General features: G+C 35.3%; 1 protein-coding gene across 1 annotated transcript in view; it reads left to right on the top strand.

Annotated features, from left to right (window-relative positions):
• POU6F2 (POU class 6 homeobox 2) overlaps positions 1–23,151 on the top strand; it is a gene marked incomplete at its 5' end in the record, with an annotated part of 423,583 nt that overhangs the window by 73,260 nt on the left and 327,172 nt on the right. Inside the window, one exon of the mRNA XM_081345451.1 lies at positions 21,410–21,578. Within this exon, the coding sequence (XP_081201577.1) occupies positions 21,410–21,578 (169 nt within the window). The remainder of the gene's footprint in view (positions 1–21,409; positions 21,579–23,151) is intronic.

The raw sequence follows: 23,151 nt of genomic DNA, 5'->3' as shown, positions 1-23,151 counted from the left end.
ACTGTTGAGTTTTCCAAATTTGCTGGCAAATTGAGTGTAGCACTTTTACTGCATCGTCTTTTAAGATTTTGAATAGCTCAGCTGGAATACTGTCACCTCCACTAGCTTTGTTGTTGCTCAGCTTTTCTAAGGCCCACTTCACTTCACCTTCTAGGATGTCTGGCTCGAGGTCAGTGACCACCTCATTGTGATTATCTGGGACGTTAAGCTCATTCTTGTATAGTTCTTCTGTGTAATTTTGCCACCTCTTCTTAATCTCTTCTGCCTCTGTTAGGTCCCTGCCATTTTGGTCCTTTATCATGCCCATTTTTGCATGAAATGTTCCTTTCATCTCTCCAATTTTCTTGAAGAGATCTCTGGTCCTCCCTATTCTATTGTTTTCTTCTATTTCTTTGCATTGTTGGGGGCAATAAGCTGACTTTGTAATAATGCCGCTTGGTGGGAGGGTGTGAAAGCCCTAATAAGCAGGCATATACATAGAATGAAGGCTACTGCTAAGCTTGTAAGCCGCCCTGAGTCTTCGGAGAAGGGCGGGATATAAATGGAATTAAAAATAATAAAAATAAAATTTAAGAAGGCATTCTTATCTCTTCTAGCTATTCTTTGGAATTCTGCATTTAATTGAGCATATCTTTCTTTTTCTCCCTTGCCTTTCGCTTCCCTCCTTTACTCAGCTATTTGCAAAGCTTCCTCAGACAGCCATTTTGCTTTCTTGCCTTTCTTTTTCTTTGGGATGGTTTTGGTTGCTACCTGTTGTACAATGTTGCGAACCTCTGTCCATAGTTCTTCAGGCACTCTGTCTATCAGATCTAATTCCTTAAATCTATTTGTCACTTCTACTGTATATTGGACAGGGATATGATTTAATTCATACCTGACTGGCCTAGTGCTTTTCCCTACTTTCTTTAATTTAAGCATAAACTTTGCAACAAGAAGCTCATGGTCTGAGCCACAGTCAGCTCCTGGTCTTGTTTTTACTGACTGTATAGAGCTTCTCCATCTTTGGCTGCAGAGCACATAGTCAATCTGATTTCTGTGTTGACCGTCTGGTGATGTGCATGTGTAGAGCCATGCACATTGAATTAAATGAATATTTTTCTTTTGGCATTTTGTTTCAGCTAACTAATCAGTGCAGTCACTAGGAAAAATGGTTGTCCATTCCCTGAAAAAAAAGTTGTAATATTGCTTCCTTTTTCCATTTGTTAAGTTAGCTAAAAATAATAATACACAGACTCTCCTTTGTAATGTGTGCGTGTGTGTTTGTATGTGTATATCCATTGCTGTAGATCAACAAGTAGCATTTATTGATTTATTCCGAGAGTAGTTCTAATGCAATAGAAGTTTTTGATTGATAATTCTCATCCAAAATGTATCTTCTTCCATTTTTCCAGACTGTTCTCTGGCTCTAGTAGCAGCCTATAGTTAGTTATGATGAAAGAGCTTATATAGAAAATGGAGGATTCTGAGGAACCAGAATCCCACTTGAGCACCCACTTATATTCTGCATGTAGAAAATTTTGGAAAGATGCAGTATTTGCTAATAAAAGAAAAGTACCTGTCAGTAATAATGTTCCAGATACTTGGGAAGAACCCAATAGACAAAAAATGCAAAATCCAGTCTAAACATCTAACTGACTGTGCGACAAACCATAATAATGACTAGTTATCATAAACAGGTATTCTCTAGATATGTTGGACTTTGGGGATTTGTAAGCATTTATTTTGAAGGATTTGCCTGCCCTACTACTCATGATACTGCAGTACTGTAATGAAACTTGGCCTATATGAAATTTATTGCATTGCTAGGTCTGTAACCTAGTGTTCAGGACCAATCATAGAGGGGCAAACTAATGCCCATGAATCATAGGTTTAGCAAAAAAAAGTGTATAATACCCTATTCATGTGCATCTTTTGGACAATCTTAAAGAGCTTTAATATGGTATGCTTGTTACACAGAAATATAAGTGCTGTTTATTATTTCCTTTAATATTTTTATTGTATTTAATATTTTTTGTGAGACAAATAGGTCATGCCACATAAATGGGTGACTATATAAATCTTACAAATAAATGAATAAAAATGTTTGCAACATTTGGAAATTCCAAATGCAAAAACAAAAACTACAATTGTGTTTATATTTTAGAGAGAGAAAAAATATATATAATGAATTTTAAAATATTCAGTAATTGTCAAATGTTTCTATGTTTACTGTAAAAGTTGGAAGTGCAAATGCTGACAGCAATAACAAAATATTTTAGTAATTGTACATGCAGCTGATGACCAATTAATCAGTTTTATTAATAATTAATTTGTTTTGAGTGTCCTTTGGCTATTTTCAGTTATTCAATCAGTGCTTGAGAAATTACTGAAAAATTTCTTAAATCCATTCTGGGAGATTGGGAAGGCCTAGCGTCCCTCTGACCCAGTACTCTGGCACCAATTTATCACATCATCCAAAATGTTTTCAAAACATTCAAACTATAGGTAGTTCACTTGTTTACTACTTGTTCACTAACCATTTGAAATTGGTTGACAAAACAAGATTTAGAACTAGCCCTCACAGTAATAGTTGTAGAATTCTAGTAGTTGCATGATTCCAATTTGGATATTTGGCAACTGGCTTCCAATTATAATGGTTGAAGTATCCCATGGTTGTGTGATCATCATTAGTGCAGGTTCGCATCCCACCAGGCTCAAGGTTGACTCAGCCTTCCATCCTTCCGAGGTAGGTAAAATGAGGAGCCAGATTGTTGGGGGCAATTAAGCTGACTTTGTAATAATGCCGCTTGGGGTGTGTGTGAAAGCCCTAATAAGCAGGCATATACATAGAATGAAGGCTACTGCTAAGCTTGTAAGCCGCCCTGAGTCTTTGGAGAAGGGCGGGATATAAATGGAATTAAAATAAAAATAAAAAAAATAAAAATTGGTGATCTTTACAGTTGGCTTCAGATGAGCAAAGTCAATGGGAATGCTAGTAGTAGGACTGTACAGCTTAGTCATGGGGTTGCTGCTTCCTATTGTGATCAGCAAGTGAGGACAACCTGTATCACTAGGGCTACTAACATTGGAGTTAAAGGGGAGAATTTGTGCAGCATTTAATTTACCAATTATGGTCTATATTATTACTTATATTTATTTTGGGCAATATCTCTACTATTGCTGTTGATTCATCAACACTTTGAATTGCACCCAGAAGCAAACTGGTAGCTTGTAGAGTAGAAGTGTAATATGGGTCATCCTAGTGGCTCCTGCAGCTGTACCCTGCACTAGCTGAAGCTTCCAAATGCATTTCAGAGATAGCTTCATATAGAGTGTGTTGCAGTAATCCAAATGGCTAGTGCTTGAGTGGCTGAATGCAGAGTCCTGATCCAGAAAAGACTGAAGCTGGTGCATGAATCTAAGTTGTGCAAAGGCTCTCTTAGCCATTCGTGCTACCTGCTATTTGAGCAGGAGTCATGAGTTCAAGAGAAACCCCTAAGTTGTGAACTGTGAACCCCCATCCAGAACCAAAAATGTCAAAGACCCAGATCTTGAAGCTCCATGTACCTAAAGCTTACTCGGTCCTGCTAGGGTTCACTCGTAGCCTGTTGACCTCCATCCAGGCTCCAGAGTTTCCAGGCACCATGTGACGGTAGTGACAGCATCACTCAAGTCACCAGGTATGGAGATATAAAGTTGAATATCATCAATTTACTGATTATAGGTCTTCCAAAACTGCTTCACTGAGGTCAACAAAATATTTCTCCAAGTTGATATATTCAGGATTTAATCTAAAAATCTAATTTGATGCTGGGTTTTTTTCCTTTTTCTTTTGTAAGATGTTTTAGGCAGAGAATATCCTGTATATTAAAGAATACAGTAGAAGTTATCCAGTGCCAAATGTGACACTGAATGATACTTTCTGATTTTTGCAGGTATAAAAGGAATCATATGGAAGGTCCCATTTTTTGTTTTTGAGAATCAAATTATACATATCTTCCACAACCCATTTTGCAGATGGCTGAATCCTATATACTGTACAATGTAAATGATATGAGTAGTGCCTAGCAGCCAGTTAGTGGATGAGCCAATGAAAGACAAAAGAAAAGTGACTTCTGTTCTTTTAATAAAAATGCTTGAGGGAACTTTCCTTCTTTGAATGAAAGGCACTGGATAAAGTGCAAGTTGCATATTGTATACTTGGTAGTTGATGGGATACTCAGATTTCTGTGTATTTGATGTTTGCTTTTATGGAACTTGATGGAAACCTGTATTAAAACAACAGTGCACAATGCTGTTAAGTGCAATCCTGCACTTTTTACACAGAGAAAATGTTGCTACATGCTTTAGCGGCAGGAAGATTAGAACCATTCTTTCAAATGTTTTTTCTTTACTGTGGATAAATGCCTAGACATAGGTCAGAACTGCTTAGTCGACATGGCTAGGTAAAATGACTGATTTGTGAAAACAAATATAAGAGTGCCTCTCTATACAATTTTAAAACCAAAATATGACATTATCAAAGCAATCCACATTAATTAACAGTATTGCTTGCTTTTTTCATGGAAACCAAAGAAGTCCTTTTCTTGTATCATCTAAAAAAATTGCCCTTGTTATTTCTGAATCGTAAAGTTGAGCAATTTATGCAGCTGCAGTTTTTGCAAATTGAAACGGAAGTGGGGGGAAAGGAAGTTACATATTTTTGTTTTGATTAATTCACCAAATTATTTTTTCATCAAAATATTGTATATAGATATTTTTATAAAACAGTAAAAAATAAGTCAAAGATGGAAAAATAGGATTTGTCCTTCCTACCCTTTTGTTTTCTGAAAAAAATAATCACTTCTGTTTAAGTAAAAATATTAACGTTATTAATGCTAAAATAATCATTAATTTCCAAGTCCAAGAATTACCAATAATATGCTACATGCTACATATAGAACAACCTAACCTATATTAATAACATTAATATACATTCCTTGTATATAGTTTTTTCATTTCTTCAATAATTTATTGGATTTTCACTCCAAGTATGGCATTTAAAGATAATACTTTTAAAAAAATCAAAGTGGATCCAAAATAATTAATCTAACTTAATTATGACATCATTCCCAGAAATTGTTATTTTGGAAATATTCTGGGAATATGAATAATCAGGTAAATATAGTGGTTGAATAATGGTTGAATTCTAGAGACCAAAAGACTTCAGTCTAATAAGCACTGAAATTCTGTCAAAAATATAGAAATTATTATTCTGATGCTCTTGTATCTGTCTCTTTATAATCTTTGGTGACTGAGGAAGAAGCTGGCTTTGAAGCTATTTCTGAGAAGAATAGGGTACTATAGTGGAATATATGAATGACCTTGGGGAATGGGAGGAAGAGAGCTGACTAGGAAACAATCAGACAAGACAGCAGAAACCCTTTGTGACTTAATGGTTAGAGAAAGAAATTTAAAAAGGACCCACCCTAATGGTTTAAGCAGTTAAGTGGTGGGAAATTTGTGCCTTGGGACTTCCAAGATTCTGTTAATTTAGCCTTACAGTAAAATATAATTAATTCATGTAATTAAGTTTCCTATTTGTTTTACCCAGGAGTGATGACATCAATCTTGTAAGTATGCTACTCTCTTCCAAAGAGAGTAACTTCAAGAATGGCCTCCAATTTTTGAGGAATACTACTAACCATTGAGCATCTGACAGCCACATAAATGACCAACTTACAGAATGCCATGATATATGATAGAAGTAATGCAGCAACTGGAGTAGAATTTATATCAACCCATGGCAGCACAACAGCAGTTCAGCCAGTGCTTCTGTGTTCCCATAGGAGCTTGCCACAGAAGTTTTGGGGGGACCAAGATCAATTCTGGTGTTTTGTTTTTTTTTGTTTAGTATGAGATGCTTATGCAGGCAGACTAGTGGAATTTTCCACTGATTGTACCCAATTGACTTTTGTTCTGAGTTTACTGAAGGAAGTAGCAGTCAAATGGGCAATAGCTTTCACTGAGGGAAATGATCCAGTGTTGGCAACTATCAAGACTCCATGCATAAACTCAAAGGACACTGGAATACAGCCAGTGTTCTTCCATACCAATCCTCCCAATGACCTTCTCAGACTTCAGCATGGGAAAACCCATGCAAAATGGAGCAGTAAAGACACAATAAATAAATAAATAAAAATGACAAATCTAGTCTAAATATCTGGGTGAATGTGTGACCAATCATAATAATAAGGCATCAAATTCTTCTCAACTGTTAGGAACCACATTGATAAGGTTTCTCCATGATAATCTGTCCCTAACCTGGTACTTCAGGTCTTCCAACAATGCACCCATTTTCTTTTCCAAAAGGAAAGAGTCGTCATCTTCTCTTTCCTTCCACCATTCTCAGCATTAAGCCTTCTCTGAAAAGCAATGTCATTGTATAATGTATCTGAATAAGGATAATTTGAACCTGGTTGTCTGTGCCTCAAGAGAATTCTGGATTGATTTGGATGATGATGATGATGATGATGACATGACAATATGATGGGACTCAATTCTTTTGTAGACACTAGTATACATTTTCTAAATTTAGTGGTAGTTGGGTTGTGACAGAATGGGGTATAAGAGGAGAGGCAGAGGAAGCATCCTATTTTATTCCAGGTGCAATAGTGTTTTTTCTGCCATCTGGTACAAGCAGGAGAACACACATAAGCAGGGCAGTGTATTTGATAGTGAAATAGAACAGACAATAGAGATATAGCAATAGGGAGAATAGATATATCCATATGTTTTGTGATAGTTAGCAGTATTGTTCTTGTTATTTCGTTGAATCATAGCAAATAAGTAGCAAATAGATAAATAGCAAACAAGTAAGAACTCAGGGATGCCTGAGTGGGCAGCATTTGCAGAAAAGTCTTGACTTAAAGACAAATGAGGAAATGAGACAAATAAGGCCTTGACTTAAAAACAAATGAGAAAAGCAATGGCTGAAATCTTATTAAAAATATTTGGGAATTGTAAATTCCATTTAGCATTTAATTAGACCAGTGGGAGAAATAACAGACCTGTTTTGTTCCCTAAAAATAAAAGTTATATTAATTAAGTTATTGTTTACATTGCTATTAAGCAGATATTACCTTTATCAGATGATGCTTCTGGAACTGTTTCAAAAATCATAAACCTATCATTGGAAGGTAGCATTGGTGCTCAATCAGATTTTTTTTAAAGAAGCTACTAGTATATGTGTCAAAAAGAATAAAAAGCTGGCTAGGTTGATAAGTCATTGAGCAGGAGAAGAGTTATTCTTCAGTAAGAATTACTTTGATAGAAAAATTAGAAGTCCAGACTTCCGGTAGCGCTGCCGCGCCGAATGGCGGCGTTTTGAAGCCGCTCGATCCTGGGAAGCCTCAAAGCGCTTGGAGGCAGCGGAAATCAGCTGTCCCACGGCGCCGGAGTCTCTCCCTTGGGAGAAGAGGGAGAGGCGAGCTTGTTTGGGTAGAGGTAGAGCTCCCCTGTGATTCTCTCAAATAGTTTGGGGGATAACAGGGTGAGTTCCCTCGGAGCCCAGGCTCTCTCCGCTCTCAGGACGCTTTCGCTCCAAAAGGAGTGGAACCAGACACGACAACTACACCTGCTGCTTAGATGGGACTGTGAGTATTTTTTTCTTTGAGAAGCAGGCAGAGCAAAGCAGGAAGATCTGAATTTTTAAGTTGGATTTTAACTTTAACTCGGACTCATTATCTTCTTCAAGTTCTAAGTTGGAAATGGAGTAAAAATGGTGCTGGAATATTTCTTTCTTGTGTGAAGTGACTGCATTGGAAAACTGTTATATTTTGCTACATAGCAAGAGATACAATCTGCAACTGATTCTACCCAGTACCGGATTTTGTGTATTTGAAAGCTTGTTCTTTTTTTTTTATGGAAGGTCAAGGAACTTAGGGAGAACTTTTATTTTTTTCTCTCCTTTCCCTTTCTTTTCTTTTTTTTTTTTTTTGAACTTTGATTCTGCTGGGTGAAAGAAGAAATCAAAACCTAAGAGATGGCTGCGAGACATGGGGGAGGCCCTCCAATCTCTAAGAATGTTATTTCTTCTCCTTTACTACAAGCTGCAGGGCAGACTTCGATGAAACCTACAGTACAACCACCTTCCCCCCCACCTCCTGCATTCACACTGGCAGACATTCAGCAAGTTGTGATGCAGTCAACACAAGTATTGCAGCAAGAAATAAAGGAAACAAAGGAAGAATTTGTCAACCAAAACAAACAGATGAGGGAAGATATAGTGCTTGCACTTCAGGGTTTGGCTGCACACATAGAACGCCTGGATGTTCATGTGGATTCAGTTATGGAGTATGTGGAGAATTTGGAAAATAAAATCATCGATGCTGAACAAAAGATTGATAGAGTAGAGGTTAAGAATGACAGAACAGAGGACGAAGTTATTATATCACAATATAAAAACATGGAGTTTGCATTGCATATCAGAGGCTTTAAAGAGAATCCTAAAGAAGATTTGGAATGGGAAGTAGCACAAGCAGTGGCTCCTGTTTTGAAATGTGAACCTGAAGAACTACTTAAAGAAATGGATAAGACATTTAGGGTTAACTCCTGGATTGCTAGGCAAAAAAATTTACCTAGAGATGTAGTGATTTATTTTTCCAGGAGATCAACCAGAAATTCTATTATCCAGGCTTTTTATCGAGAAAGATTTCAAATTGCAGGCCAAGACATTATAATTTTAAAGGAGATACCTCCAAAAATTCTTAGAAAAAGGAAAGATTTTGCTTTTCTGTCTGACGAGCTTAAGAAGCGACAAATCCAGTTTAGATGGGAAATACCCAATGGAATTGTGGTAAATTATGCAGGGACCAGATACAGATTGGATACAATTTTAAAAGCAAAAGATTTTTACACTAAGGTCCTGAAAGCAGGCTCACCACCGTCTCCTCGAATCAAAAGAACAGAAGTAAGACAAGAAGATAAACAATTGAGTGAAGGGGCAATGTCATTGCCTCTTGAGGAGATACGGCAGGTGGAGGTCATGGAGCATTGTTTGGCATTAAAGGAAGACCTGAAAGAACAGAGGATGACTAGGGCTGCATACAAGCGTATGGAAAAAGAGCAAAAACAGAAGCCTGTATCTGGTCTAACTACGCAAGACATGGTTGTTTCAGAGCCTGTGGGAGGGGCACGTCTGAAGAGAGCAACAGCTGATCTTCAGGTTATGTTCCAAAGGCTCATGGTCACCAGAGATGGTGAAGTTCCTGACATGGAATGTTAATGGCTTAAATTCACCACAGAAAAAAGAATTTTTTTATCTGAAACAACATAAAAATGACCTTGTTTGCTTACAAGAGACACATATTGCATTAAAAGACCAAAAGTATCTGACTAATTCCTGATTGGGAACACATTTTGCATCTTTTGCTCCGGACAAGAAGGCTGGAGTGGTCATTTATTTAAGAAAAGACTTTTCGGCTAGATTAATTGAATCGGATAAACAAGGGAGATATGTTAGTATTGAATTAACATTACAAGGAAAGAAAGTTCTTCTTATTGGATTATATGCTCCAAATCAACAACAGCAAAAATTCTTCAAATATTTACATCAGAGACTAATTGAATTGGATTATAAATCTGTTATTATGATGGGGGACTGGAATGGAGTTTTGGTCCCATCTGAAGACAAGAAGGGATCCTCCAAAAACGTTTCTAATTCGAAATTGCCTAAAGCTTTTTTTGATTTGAAGGAGGATCTGGAATTAAGAGATGTATGGCGGGAAAGGAATATGAGAGACAGAGATTTTACTTTTTTCGGATAGACATAAATCTTTCTCTAGGATTGACTTTATTTTGATTACTACTGATCTTTTTTCTCGGGTTAAGAACGTTAAGATTTTCCCTAGGACAATGTCTGATCATAGTCCTGTTTGGTTGGAGTTTTTTGCTGAAGATGGTAGTAGAAGATCCTGGAGGCTGAATGAGAACTCATTTAAAAATGAGTTGTTCTTGCAGAAATGTAGAGAACATGTGAAAGAATTTTTTGTTACAAATATGCATAAAGGTACATCGATGGGAATGGTTTGGGATGCTAGTAAAGATTATATGAGAGGGGTTTTGATTTATATGAATAATGCCTATTGGCGTAAGCAAACGCAAAAACGTTTAGATCTTGAGGAAGAGATTAAATCTAAGGAGAAAAACCTTATTTTGAATCCGTTGGATAATAACTTAAGGATTTCAATACATTTATTGAAAGAACAATTTAGCATGCTACTGGCTGATCAAGTATTTTTTTTTATTTTAATTCCATTTATATCCCGCCCTTCTCTGAAGACTCAGGGCGGCTTACAAGCTTAGCAGTAGCCTTCATTCTATGTATATGCCTGCTTATTAGGGCTTTCACACACACCCCAAGCGGCATTATTACAAAGTCAGCTTAATTGCCCCCAACAATCTGGCTCCTCATTTTACCTACCTCGGAAGGATGGAAGGCTGAGTCAACCTTGAGCCTGGTGGGATGCGAACCTGCACTAATTGCAGGCAGCTGGTGTTACTTAAGCAGGCATTAGCCCACTGCTCCACCAAGGCTCCACCAAGTAGCAACCAACTTGCGCTATGCTAAACATAATACTTTTTGTAACGCTAATAAGCCTGGTAGATGGTTGGCTTACCAATTAAGGAAGAAACAGAAATCACGTACTATAGACAAAATAGAATATAAAGGAAAAGAAGTTTACCAACAAAATTTGATTAAGAGGAGTTTTTTAGATTTTTATTCGAAATTATATTCTAAAGAAAACATACAAGTTTTAGATATAGACAAGTATTTACAGGAAGCTCATTTTCCGAGACTTTCAAAAGAACAACAACTTGAGATGAATTGCCCAATAACATCAGAAGAAATTTCTTTAGCTATTAAACAGTTGAAATTGGGCAAGGCTCTGGGAACAGATGGATTAACAGCAATTTACTATAAAATGTTGCTGGTTGAAATGATTGAACCCTTAAAGATTTTGTTTAATGAAATTAAGACTGGTGGTGCAGTTCCTCCATCATGGAGGACAGCTTTTGTATCATTGATTCCAAAAGAGGATCAAGACCTTACTCAACCTAAAAATTATAGACCTATATCGCTTTTGAATACAGATTATAAGATTTTTGCTAAAGTATTGGCTAATAGATTAATGCAAGTTTTGAAACAAATGATTCATAGTCATCAATCGGGATTTATATCTGGGAGGTATATGAAATATAATGTAAGACAAATTGTAAACTTGCTTGAATACTTGGATAAGAACAACCAAGTCCCCGCAGCATTGATATTTTTGGATGCAGAGAAAGCCTTTGACCAATTGAATTGGCAATTTTTATTGAGAGTTGTTGAGGAGATGAATTTTGGAGAAGGTTTTTTACATTCTATTAAAGCTATATATCAACAACAAATGGCACAAATTATAATTAATGGGGGGCTAACAGAGACCTTTAAAATTGAAAAAGGTACAAGACAGGGATGCCCCCTATCACCATTATTGTTTGTTTTAACATTAGAGATTTTATTAATTAAAATTCAAGAGTCCTCTATGATAAAGGGAATTAAAATTAAACAGAATGATGATAGATTGAGACCTTTTGCTGATGACTTGGTTGTGACAGTATCTCAACCGTTACAGTCTGTTATAGATATGATGGAAATTATAACTCAGTATGGTAAGGTTTCTGGGTTTAAGGTGAATAGTAATAAGACTAAGATACTATCTAAGAATTTATCTATGAGTGAAAGGGACATGTTATCTAAATTAACAGGTTTTGAAATAGTAAAAAAGGTTAAATATTTAGGAGTGTATATTGCAGCTTCAAATGTAAAATTATATAAGAATAATTATGAAACACTATGGTTGAAGGTACAAAGGGATTTAAATAATTGGAAAAAATTACAATTATCCTTATTGGGAAGAATTGCGGTTGTTAAAATGAATGTTCTGCCAAAGTTTCTCTTTTTGTTTCAAATGATACCTATATTGAAAAAGGATGCCAACCCTGATCAATGGCAGAAGGGTATTAATAAATTTATTTGGGCGGGGAAAAAACCAAGAGTTAAATTTAAGATTTTACAAGATGCTAGGGAAAGAGGTGGACTTAAGGTGCTGAATTTGAAATTGTATTATGATGCGGTTGCCTTGACGTGGGTTAGTGATTGGCTTAATACTTCATCTTGAGGGTTGGGATTTGGTATATGGATGGCATGCATATTTGCTTTATGACAAGAAGGTGGATAGGGCTTTTAAATCTCATATTCTTAGAAGTGCCTTGTTGCGTGTCTGGAAAAAGTATTATTATAAGTTAAATTATAAAATACCGATTTGGGGAATTCCTGGACACGCGATAGAGGGCGTATCTATGTGAGTGAGTTTGGATATGGTTTCCTATAAGGAATTACTTAGATTGGAAGGGAATGATTGGCAACTTAAATCATTAGAGGAGTTAAGACAAGAAAATATAAGCTACTCTTGGTTTCAATATACCCAATTGAAAGCTAGGTGGAAGTTAGATCAAAAGGTTGGCATCACAATTACAGATCAAAATTTAGTAAAACAAATTAGAGACTTAAATTGTGCACATATAAAGAGGATATATAATGCTTTAATTGAATTGGATTCGGAAACGGAATTAGTTAAAGATTGTATGATAAAGTGGGCACAAAATATTCAGGAACCAATTGCGCTGGATACTTGGGAGATAATTTGGGTCAGAAATGTTAAATTTACTCAGGCTCAAAACTTAAGAGAAATTTTTTATAAAATGTTTTATAGATGGCATTTGGATCCCAAGAAGTTGTCTAATATGTATCCTAACTTGCAGTCTAAATGTTGGAGATGTGGTAGTTTAGAAGCCACCTATTTTCATATGTGGTGGACTTGTAGAAATATAAAAGCTTTTTGGATTAAAATTTGGTGGAACATTCAAAAGATTTTTAAGAGGAAGATAAAGTTTTCTCCGCAATTGTTTTTATTGGGTATTGTTGTAGATTGTGATGTTAAAGAAACTAATCTGATGTTGAATATGATAACAGCAGCACGGTTACTGGTGGGACAATATTGGAAGAAGGATAGTTTGCCTACTATAGAAGAATGGGTGTTTAAAGTTTCGAATCTTGCAGAAATGTCTAAGATTTCTGCTTATTTGAAAGATCATTCACAGGAAAGATATATTTCAGTTTGGAGGAGATGGATAGATTATATTCAGAATAAATATGGGACTAAAAAGTTCCATTTAGCTTATGAGTAGATTTTAGAGGGATATTGTTATCTTAGTGTTAGTACTTTGTATGTATCTATGTTAAAGGGGAGTTAAAGCACATTATGAATTTGGTTAATTGTATATTATGGATAATTCTTATTTAGAATATGATTATTATAACTATAATCCTGTATTTAGCTCTGGGAAGTGGGGGGGAAGTGGGGTGGTTTGGGGTGGGGGGGATTTGGGGATATATTGTAAAATCTTGTTTCTGTAAAACTCTTTAATAAAGAAAAAAGAAAAAAAATAGAAGTCCCCCTGAGTGTAGAATCTGGCAGTTTTGGAGGATCCTATATTTATTTACATGAAGTAATCAAAGTGTAATAATGAAATCAGTCACATCAACTGATGCTGTAAAGCAATAGAGAATTGGGTAATGTGTATTAAAATTTAAACTTCCCAGATTTTGTTCTTTAGAAACAAATTGTTAAGATAATTTTAAACGAAAACATTAAAGTACCAATCAGGAAGACCTGAACAAAGGAAGAAGAACTTGTGCAATGAAGTGATCTTTTGGTTATATGTGAAATTGCAGTGATAATAATATATTAAACTGGTGTTTAGATAAGAAATAATAATAATAATAACATGGAGAAATATGTTGGTTTGTTTATTAATACCCAAACATTTCTTTTTTTATTGAAAAGTTTTACAGTACATTTTACAGTACATTTTTGAATACAAAACCCTTCCCCTCCCCTTCCCCTCTCCCCAAACCTCCCCAACTCTCCCCTCCCCTCCCCTCCCCCCTCCCCGACTTCCCAGAGCTAAATACAGGGTATAAAAATACAAACAAACATAATCTAAAATATGCAAACAACAATAAAATATTAAATTCTATCGCACTTTAACTCTTAATAAAATAACTACAAGCTAATTATACAACATATAAATCTACTACTTATTCAAATGCTAAGTGAAACTTTTTAGTCCCATATTTATTCTGGATATAGTCAATCCATCTTCTCCACTCCACAATGTATCTCTGTTGCGATTGGTCTTTCAAATACGCTGAGATCTTTGCCATTTCCGCCAAGTTGGAAACTTTTAAAGTCCATTCTTCTATTGCCGGCAGTTCTTCCTTCTTCCAATATTGCGCTACTAAAAGTCTCGCTGCCGTAATTAAATTCAACATCAACGTAGTGTCCACAACGGTAGTATCTGTAATAATACCCAATAAAAACAGTTGCGGACAAAACTTTATCCTTTTCTTGAATATTTTTTGCATATTCCACCAAATTTTAATCCAAAAAGCTTTAACCCTTTTACAAGTCCACCATATATGAAAATACGTTGCATCCTCACAACCACACCTCCAACATTTGGGCTGGCAGTTCGGATACATACTTGCTAATTTTTTAGGATCTAAGTGCCACCTATAAAACATTTTATAAAAGTTCTCTCTTAAGTTTTGGGCCTGTGTAAATTTTACATTTCTCACCCAGATCTTTTCCCAAGTATCCATTGTAATAACTTCTTGAAAATTCTGAGCCCATTTTATCATACAATCTTTAACAAGTTCCATCTCTGAATCAATTTCTATCAATGCAAGATATATCCTTTTTATATGTGCTTCACCTTGATCTCTAATTTGCTTTACCAAATTTTCATCAATCATTGAAAAACCAGTTTGGTCCTCTTTCCACCTAGCCTGTAATTGCCCATACTGAAACTAGGTTTGTACAATCTTTTCTTTTTTAAAATATTATATGACTTTAATTGCCATACATTCCTCTCAAAACTTAAAATTTCCTTATATGTAGTCACATCATGTTTAAATCCAACATTTATATTTTCTATTGCGTGTTTCGGTATTGCCCATATAGGTATCTTATAATTTAACTTGTGTCTGTACTTTTTCCAAACTCGCAACAGAGCATACCTTAAAATATGTATCTTAAACACATTATCCACCTTCTTATCATACAATAAATATGCATGCCATCCAAATAACAAATCATGACCCTCAAGATTTAATAATCTCGCTTGTGTTAAATTAAACCAGTCACTTATCGCTGACAAAGCAGCAGCTTCATAATATAATTTGAAATTAGGCATTTTAAGACCACCTCTTTCACGTGTATCTTGCATTATCTTAAATTTAACTCGTGGCTTTTTCCCTGCCCAGACAAATTTATTAATTCCTTTTTGCCATTCCTCCAGATTTAAATCCTTTTTAAGTATACGTATCATTTGAAATAAAAATAAAAATTTTGGCAAAACATTCATTTTCACTGCTGCAATTCTTCCCAATAAGGATAATTGTAATTTTTTCCAACTATCTAATTCTTTTTGTACTTTTCCCCATAACTTTTCATAATTATTTTTATATAACTTCACATTTGAGGGTGACAAATATATACCCAAATATTTAACCCTTTTAACTATTTCAAATCCCATTAGCTCTTCTAAAACAGCCTTTTGTGATACTGTCATGTTTTTAGACAACATTTTAGTTTTTTGTATGTTGACCTTAAATCCAGAAACTTTCCCATATTGCGTTATTATCTCCATCAATTCTACAACTGAATAATCGGGCTGAGTCACTGTAACAACATTTCTTAAGAAGGAAAATACCTACCATCATTTGTGAGCTAGAATGGAAGGGTACTTAGAGAGTTTTAACCTCAAAAGATAGAGTTAGAGATCTGTATTGGGCCAAAAGTTGAACATGATGTTATTTACTATTGAATTTATTCATTTCCATATCATATAAAGGTAGAGAAGGTCTGGAACTCTAGTTATGTAAAGAGTTGAATCACTGCCCTAGCATACCCTTTTTATAAGGGAATTATGATTTATTTCTGTTCAACTTGAGTTCTTAATGTGTCTTTGAATACATTAAGTTATTTTAAGCTATTTGTTTAGGATCATTGTTGGGGTTGCTCTTCAGTGGCTTGAAATTAAGAAAATATGCCTGTGCAAATTTCATATGCACTCCAAAAATCATGACAAATACAAATTTTTCAGTTTGCATCCATTTTCCAACATAAATGGAACAGATTTCTCTAGACAATAAGTGACAAATGCTAATTCATAGTTACAGAGCTATGATGAAATAAATCATTCAGCAAAACCATCAAGGGGCTGTTTGGGAAAAGAAAAATGTTGGAGACACCAGATCCTGGCACAAGATGCTACAGAAGGAGAATATGGCTGATTGATAGAGATTGGTTCAAGTGAAAGGTTTTTAAAAAAAACAAACATCAGCAGTTTTATACCGGAGAAACACCAGAATAAAAGTCATCAGGTGCCATGAAAGTGAGTGAAGAGGCAACATTGTGTGTAGACTGTTGCTGAGAGAAGAAATAGTAACTTATGAACAATTCTTAAATTGGGGCTTTTGTTTTTCCCATGTGCTTAATCATGAAATTAATATTCTTTTTCACTGAAATTCTGATGATGTTTAGTTAAAGTAGTGATTAACAATATTTCCTGAAATTTAGTTTTAGTTCAAAAGCTTAGTACTAGTATGTCCAATGAATCTCTATATGATTTCTTTAAAAAAGAAAAGTTTTGTTATTGTTTAATGAAAGAGTATCAATATTCTTAATGGTACATTGATGGTACCCAGAGTTTTACAGTAGTTTTGTCTTTTCTGGGAAATACTGTTTGACAGTTAATCCAATAATCTATGATATAATATGGCTTTCCATAAGTTCTTGATGCTGTTCAGAATCTACATTCAAAGCTTTGGATTAAAGTACCATTAATGAAATTATGACACCCAACTTTACTTCTAATTCTAAGGAAATAATTATTATCCTTGAATGGTGCTTGAGAGAGAGAGAGAACAATCTGGAATTAGATCCAGAGAAAGGGACATCTTGCTGGTTAAAAGGAAAATTATCTTGGGAATTAAAGTTCAGTTCTTTCCAGATTTTCTTGGACATTGAAAGGGTAGGTCTGCAGGTGAGGGTACTTCTTGATCCTCAAATGCCACTGGATTTGGGTGACACTTGGTTGAGAAGCAGATTTTCAGAGTTACAGTTAGCATGCCAGCTGTAACAATTCCTGTTTCGGCAATAGTTACCCAAAGCTTGGTTACATTTTTAAAAAATATTGGAATACACTTTCTAAGGTATACATTGTGCAGAAGTTGCAATTAGTGCAAAATGAACAGGCAGGCTGGTTACTGCTGCACAATATAATAGAGGGCTCATAGGAAGCCTGTCTTGAGAGATCTTCACTAGTTGCTGTGTACTTAGAATAAGTGTTTTTCAGTCAAGCTTGACTCTTGGTAAGTTGATGGGCACATCCATGTAATTTTCTTAATAACAACATGAAGGTGATCTTTCATTGACTTTTCTTCTTTTTCTTCTGAGTCTACCTTACTGATAGGAATTAACAGAGGGATAGAATCAAGTCACATGAAATGTTAGTACCACTTGATAATGCCTTGATATGCAACTTGGAATATTGTATCTAGATTTGGTCACTACAATATAAAAATGATTCTAGAAAGAGTGCAGAGTGCAGACAAGAGCAACAAAGATGATTAGGAGCTTGAAGCTAAAACGTATGAAGAATGGTTACAGTAATTGGGTATGTCTAGTGGCTCAGTGGGTTAGGACGCTGAGCTTGTCGATCAGATGGTCGGCAGTTTGGTGGGTCGAATCCCGAGTGCCGCGTAACAGAGTGAGCGCCTGTTACTCGTCCCAGCTTCTGCCAACCTAGCAGTTCGAAAGCATGTAAAAATGCACATAGAAAAATAGGGACCACTACGGTGGGAAGGTAACAGCGTTCCGTGAGCTTTTGGCATCTAGTCATGCCGGCCACATGACCACAGAGATGTCCTTGGACAAGCACTGGCTCTTCGGCTTTGAAACGGAGATGAGCACCAGCCCCTAGAGTTGGAAACGACTAGCACGCATGTGCGGGGGAACCTTTACCTTTACCTTTAGTTTAATGAAAAGAAGGACTAGGGGGTGACTTTCAATATCTAACGGGCTGCCATAAAAAAGAAGGGGCCAATCCATTCTCCAAAGCACCTGAAGGCAGTACAAGAAACAATGGATGAAAACTAATCAAAGAGAGAACCAACTTAGAAATAAGAAGAAATTTCCTGACAGAAAAATTAATCAGTGGAATGGCTTGCTTTCAGAAGTTGGCTTACTCCATCATTGGAGGTTTTTAAGAAAAGACTGGACATTGTCTGAAATAGTATGGGGTCTCCTGCTTGAGCAGGGAGTTGACTAGAAGACCTCCAAGGTCCCTTCCAATTTTGTTATTCTGTTATTCTGCTCCTTGGGAGATGTCAGAACCAGATTCATACTTTCTCTGACTAGCTGATATCCTGTTCACCCAGATTCAGCTTATGTCCAGATGTGGATCATAAATGAAATACCTCTTATTATGGCGCATATAGCTAGGTATTGTGCAGTAGAACAGAAGGTCCATGATGGGCCAGCATTGTGTAATACATTCCCTGTAATTATAGTTTATCTGAATTTTAGATATTACTTCATTGATATTAACAGTTTAAGATATTTTGGTATAGTTTTTAATGCAATTATATTAATATAACTTTAGTGTTTAGATTATGATCTAATATAGGCTTTATTCTGTATCTTACTCATTAGAAGCCAGTTAGTTTATGCTATAAATATATTTTATTTACTCATTATCATGTTGTAATTTTAGATATTATTTTATTTAATATATTGTGAGTGTTTAAAGTATATTTAAAATACACTGTATCCTGGATCTTACTAATTAAAGCTAGGTTAAATGTATTTTAACCCAGTCTTAAATTATTGAACATTTATTCATTACTTGTACTGGTCTTTGACAGTAATAAAATGAAACTGAAACTGGGCAAAAGTAACACAAATGTCAATTTTCATAGAAAAATGCTAAAATGTAAATTATTTGAATAATAATTCAAATAGAGAATAGAGAATGTAGCAGATAATGTTACTAGAAAAGGAGTTAAGCCCAGAAATACACTCATCTTACATTTTAAAGAAACACACTTTTCTTTAAAATATCTGCCAAATTCGAACTAATTTATGCATCTGGATTTGTTAGCAGTTTCATCCAGAAATGTTGCAGATTTTCTCCTGATTGAACAAGTTACATTTTAAGTACTTTAAGTCAAAAATAATTTAATTTATTTTCTGGAAAACTGAGTGTAAGTATCATTGGAGTTAAAAGAAAAACAAACAAACATGCCCCCAAACAATAACCATATAAAAATAACCATGGAGTAATGTTAGTACTTGCTATCTGCAATAATCTAATGCTGACAGAGAGTAGTATTTTATTTAGTAATTAACAGTGTAAAGGGGAGAGAAGCTGTCATGTTGGTTCTTAAGCTGGGGAATGTGATGAAAGATGATATCTCCGATCTCATCCTTTCCACTTGTTTAGGATTGTCAGGATGAGAAATGTCAGCATTATGAAAGCTCAGCTCTGCTCTTGATATGATAAAACCCTTCAAAAGCCAGTCTCTCTCCTTCCTCCCCTCCTCCCTCCCTTTCCCTCTCCCTGCACTTGCTTCTTTTTTATTTATCCTGTTTTGTTAGATGGCAGAAATATAATTCTTTTCTTTCTTCCTATTATAAGCCACCATTTTTGTTTTATTATATGTTTCACAACCCCTAATGTCCCACTGAAAATTACCTTGTTAAATGACAGTGTTTCAAAGCCATGAATCCTTCCCTCCCACCCCATTTCCTCTGAGATTTGAAACAGTCAACAGACTGTAAAGAATAAATAATAAAAAAGTATTGATTATTTTGATGACTGTGAGATTCAATTAAGTATTAATTTTGCCCTCCAGTGGACCTATCAACGTATTCAAAAGGGAGGATTCGACTTGAACTAAATGCACATTGAGTGCTTTAGCTTTAAATAGGGAGAAAATGTGTTTACCTACAGTATTTGAAGAAGAGTGCATTGATGCACAGAGTCCAATACTTAAGGGCTGTGCAAATTAAACCCTAGTGACAGTGACATTGTTTTTGGCAATATGAATATTGACCAAAGAAGTGCATTTGATGACAGCTTAAACTATTTGTATTGATTAACATTTTCATAGATTATCATGTGTCATATCAAATTCACTTTTCAAACATGAATACATTAAAAACCTTTAGGGAACCATTGACCAATGTGTGTGAATGGGCAGACAAAACATGCTCACAAGTCTATTTGCACGCTGGTCACCTGTTCTGTATATAAGAACCATTTAGGCATGAACTTAACGATATATATTTGGGAAATCACATAAGATGGTTACTTGCCCACCCAGGCTGATTTAACAGCAAAACAAATGATAGATGTTTGGGAAATTAAAATTGCTCCTCTCCTCTCCTATATATATATATGTGTGTGTGTGTATATATATGTATATAGGCATGGTGTATAACGTACTAAACACAAGAATGATTACAAACTTTTAGTAAGTATCCATTGCATTTTTTCTTTTTTAAGACTGTGAAGGTACTTGTTTTATTTATATATATCTGTTCCATATGTGTGGGATTAGGGATTTGTGAAGCCTAATAACCCAGAAATATAATGCTTGAATGTTTCTTCTTGCTTTATTATATGTGGTAAAATAAAAGATTTTTGTTTTATTTTTTTAAGTATTATTGTGGGATGTTATGGAAATATTATTATTTATACTATGTATTTTTTATTCTGATATGATTAATGTTATAGAAGTGAATTTGAGAGAGAGTTTTAGGATGTTTCCGTATTATCATTTTTTTATTGCACTGCTCGACCATGGTGCTTGCAGTTCCCTCCCTCTTACCACATTACATTAAAGAGTGAGGTGTAAAAAACATATTCAGAAGAAGAGCACCTCACAATTAAAGCTGTGTTGGCTATGTAGCTTTCACTGAAGTTTTTCTCCAAAGCATCCGGAATCTTTCACATGCTAGTTGAGCTTTAATAGGGTGGGGAGTAATGGAAAACTCATTGGATCTGTAATAGCTCTTCACTTGACTGCAGCCAGCAATAACAGCAGGAGCAGCAAGAGATAAGAGAGAGGGAGAGAAAGAGAGAGAGAGAGAGAGAGAGAGAGAGAGAGAGAGAGAGAGAGAGAGAGAGAGAGAGAGAGAGAGAGAGAGAGAGAGAGAGAGAATACGTACATCAAAGCTACCACTTTTTTCCCCCTCTTTTTCCCCCATCCTAGGATCCAATGATAACTGGACAAGTCAGTAAGCTCTTGTTGTCAGTGCAGAGTGAAATGAATGCAGAGTTGAGAGGTGAGGACAAGGCAGCTGCTTCAGACGACGAGCTGGATAAGTCCCTGCTTGTGGCTGTGGAATCAAATGACAAGGACACTCCCAGCAAGCTCTTTGGTAAGTCTATCTAGGTATTTCGTGTTTGGGGGCTGTAGTTGCCTCTGCCTCGATGCCAGAAGAAGAGAGAAAGCAGATAAAGCTTTCGTATTTGGAAGAACCAACTTCTGGGGAAAGAAGAGTGGGCACAAGCTTTCTCTGTCCTGCTTGAGACTGTGTGCCTGCTAACTGATCAGAGTTTGGCCTGAGGAACAGCCTGCTCTCGTTGGTTTTAGCTGAAATTCATAAATTGTATGCATGAATCCCATAGAAATCAGTGGGACAGCAGCAAGACTGTTCTCCACACAAATGGTTTGTTGTGTACTATCTTTTGCTTTGAGATACAGATGTAACGGGTTTTTTTTAGAATTAATCACTATCATGTATTGATTTTGTTAAGAAATTGATAAACAACTGAAATGTGCAAATATGTAACCAAAGGTTCATGTTTTCCTTGTATTATGCCATGAAAATGATCTGCCAGGAACCTGTGGGTATAGTAAACTTTTCTTAAGTATTTCCAAGAGGCTTTTCTTTTTATAGGAATCTCTTTTAAATAGGAATGTTTCTTTCTTAGACACTATTATTACATTCTGGAAAGGGAGTTTAGATGATTTGGGGTAATCTAAGAAATCAATCTTATATATTTTTAATGAGGAAAGAAATAAAAAATACTTTATGGCTTCTTAGAAGGTATTTTCATTTCAGCTGAAAATTATCCGACTGTCAGGATGCATGAATATAAATATTGTATGTTTTAAACAACTGGACAAATAGCTTATGACATAATAGCTTTTCAGCAATATTGGTTTGATATCTAAAAGGAAATAAGAAGAGTAGCAGTCTAGCCCAGGCATCATTCAAACCAATGACACTCTGTAAGACAACTCAAGCAACTGTAATCTCTAATCAGAAAAGGGAATAAAGCATGTTCGGGGGGTGTGCTTGAATGATAGATGTTGATATTTGCCTGAGCTGGAGCAATGCTATGTAGTCCAATGTGACATTTCAATTCTATTTGATTCTCAAGGAGCCATTGATTCTCAAGGAGTTCTTTTTAATAATTACCATGTACAAGAAGAAGATGCTAAAGCAAGTATAGTTTGAGGGAGTAGTATACCTTTAGAAAACAATCAAAATTATATTGTTTATCTCCGAGAAAATTGAGGATACAATGTCTGTAATTTTGTGAGAGCATGAAACTATAAAATAATTTTTGCAAGAAAAAGTCCATGCAATATTTATAAGAATATATGCCATATTATGTTTTTTTCAGACAGGCAGCACAAGAATCAGGTAATTATCTATAACAAGAAAATCACATCATTGTAGCTGAAATATACAATTCTTTGTATAAGCCATCATTTCCTGTTTTTGTACAAAAAGAGGTTTTTTTAAAAAAAATTCTTTTCATATAGGAATGTCCAATTACCATACATTTTAATGCAAAGAATACATTTTGATTCTTCTAAAGATTTCAAAGTAATATTTCAAATGTATAAAGATAAACATGTATAAACATGAAATTTTTAAAAAATGTTCATATGTTTTGAAGGGAAGGAATAATAAAAGTATTTTCCTGCTTCAAAATACA

This window comes from Vipera berus (assembly GCF_964194415.1).
Source record: "Vipera berus genome assembly, chromosome: Z".
Classification (NCBI taxonomy): Eukaryota; Metazoa; Chordata; class Lepidosauria; order Squamata; family Viperidae; genus Vipera; species Vipera berus.
This window is presented reverse-complemented; position numbering and strand designations above follow the sequence as displayed.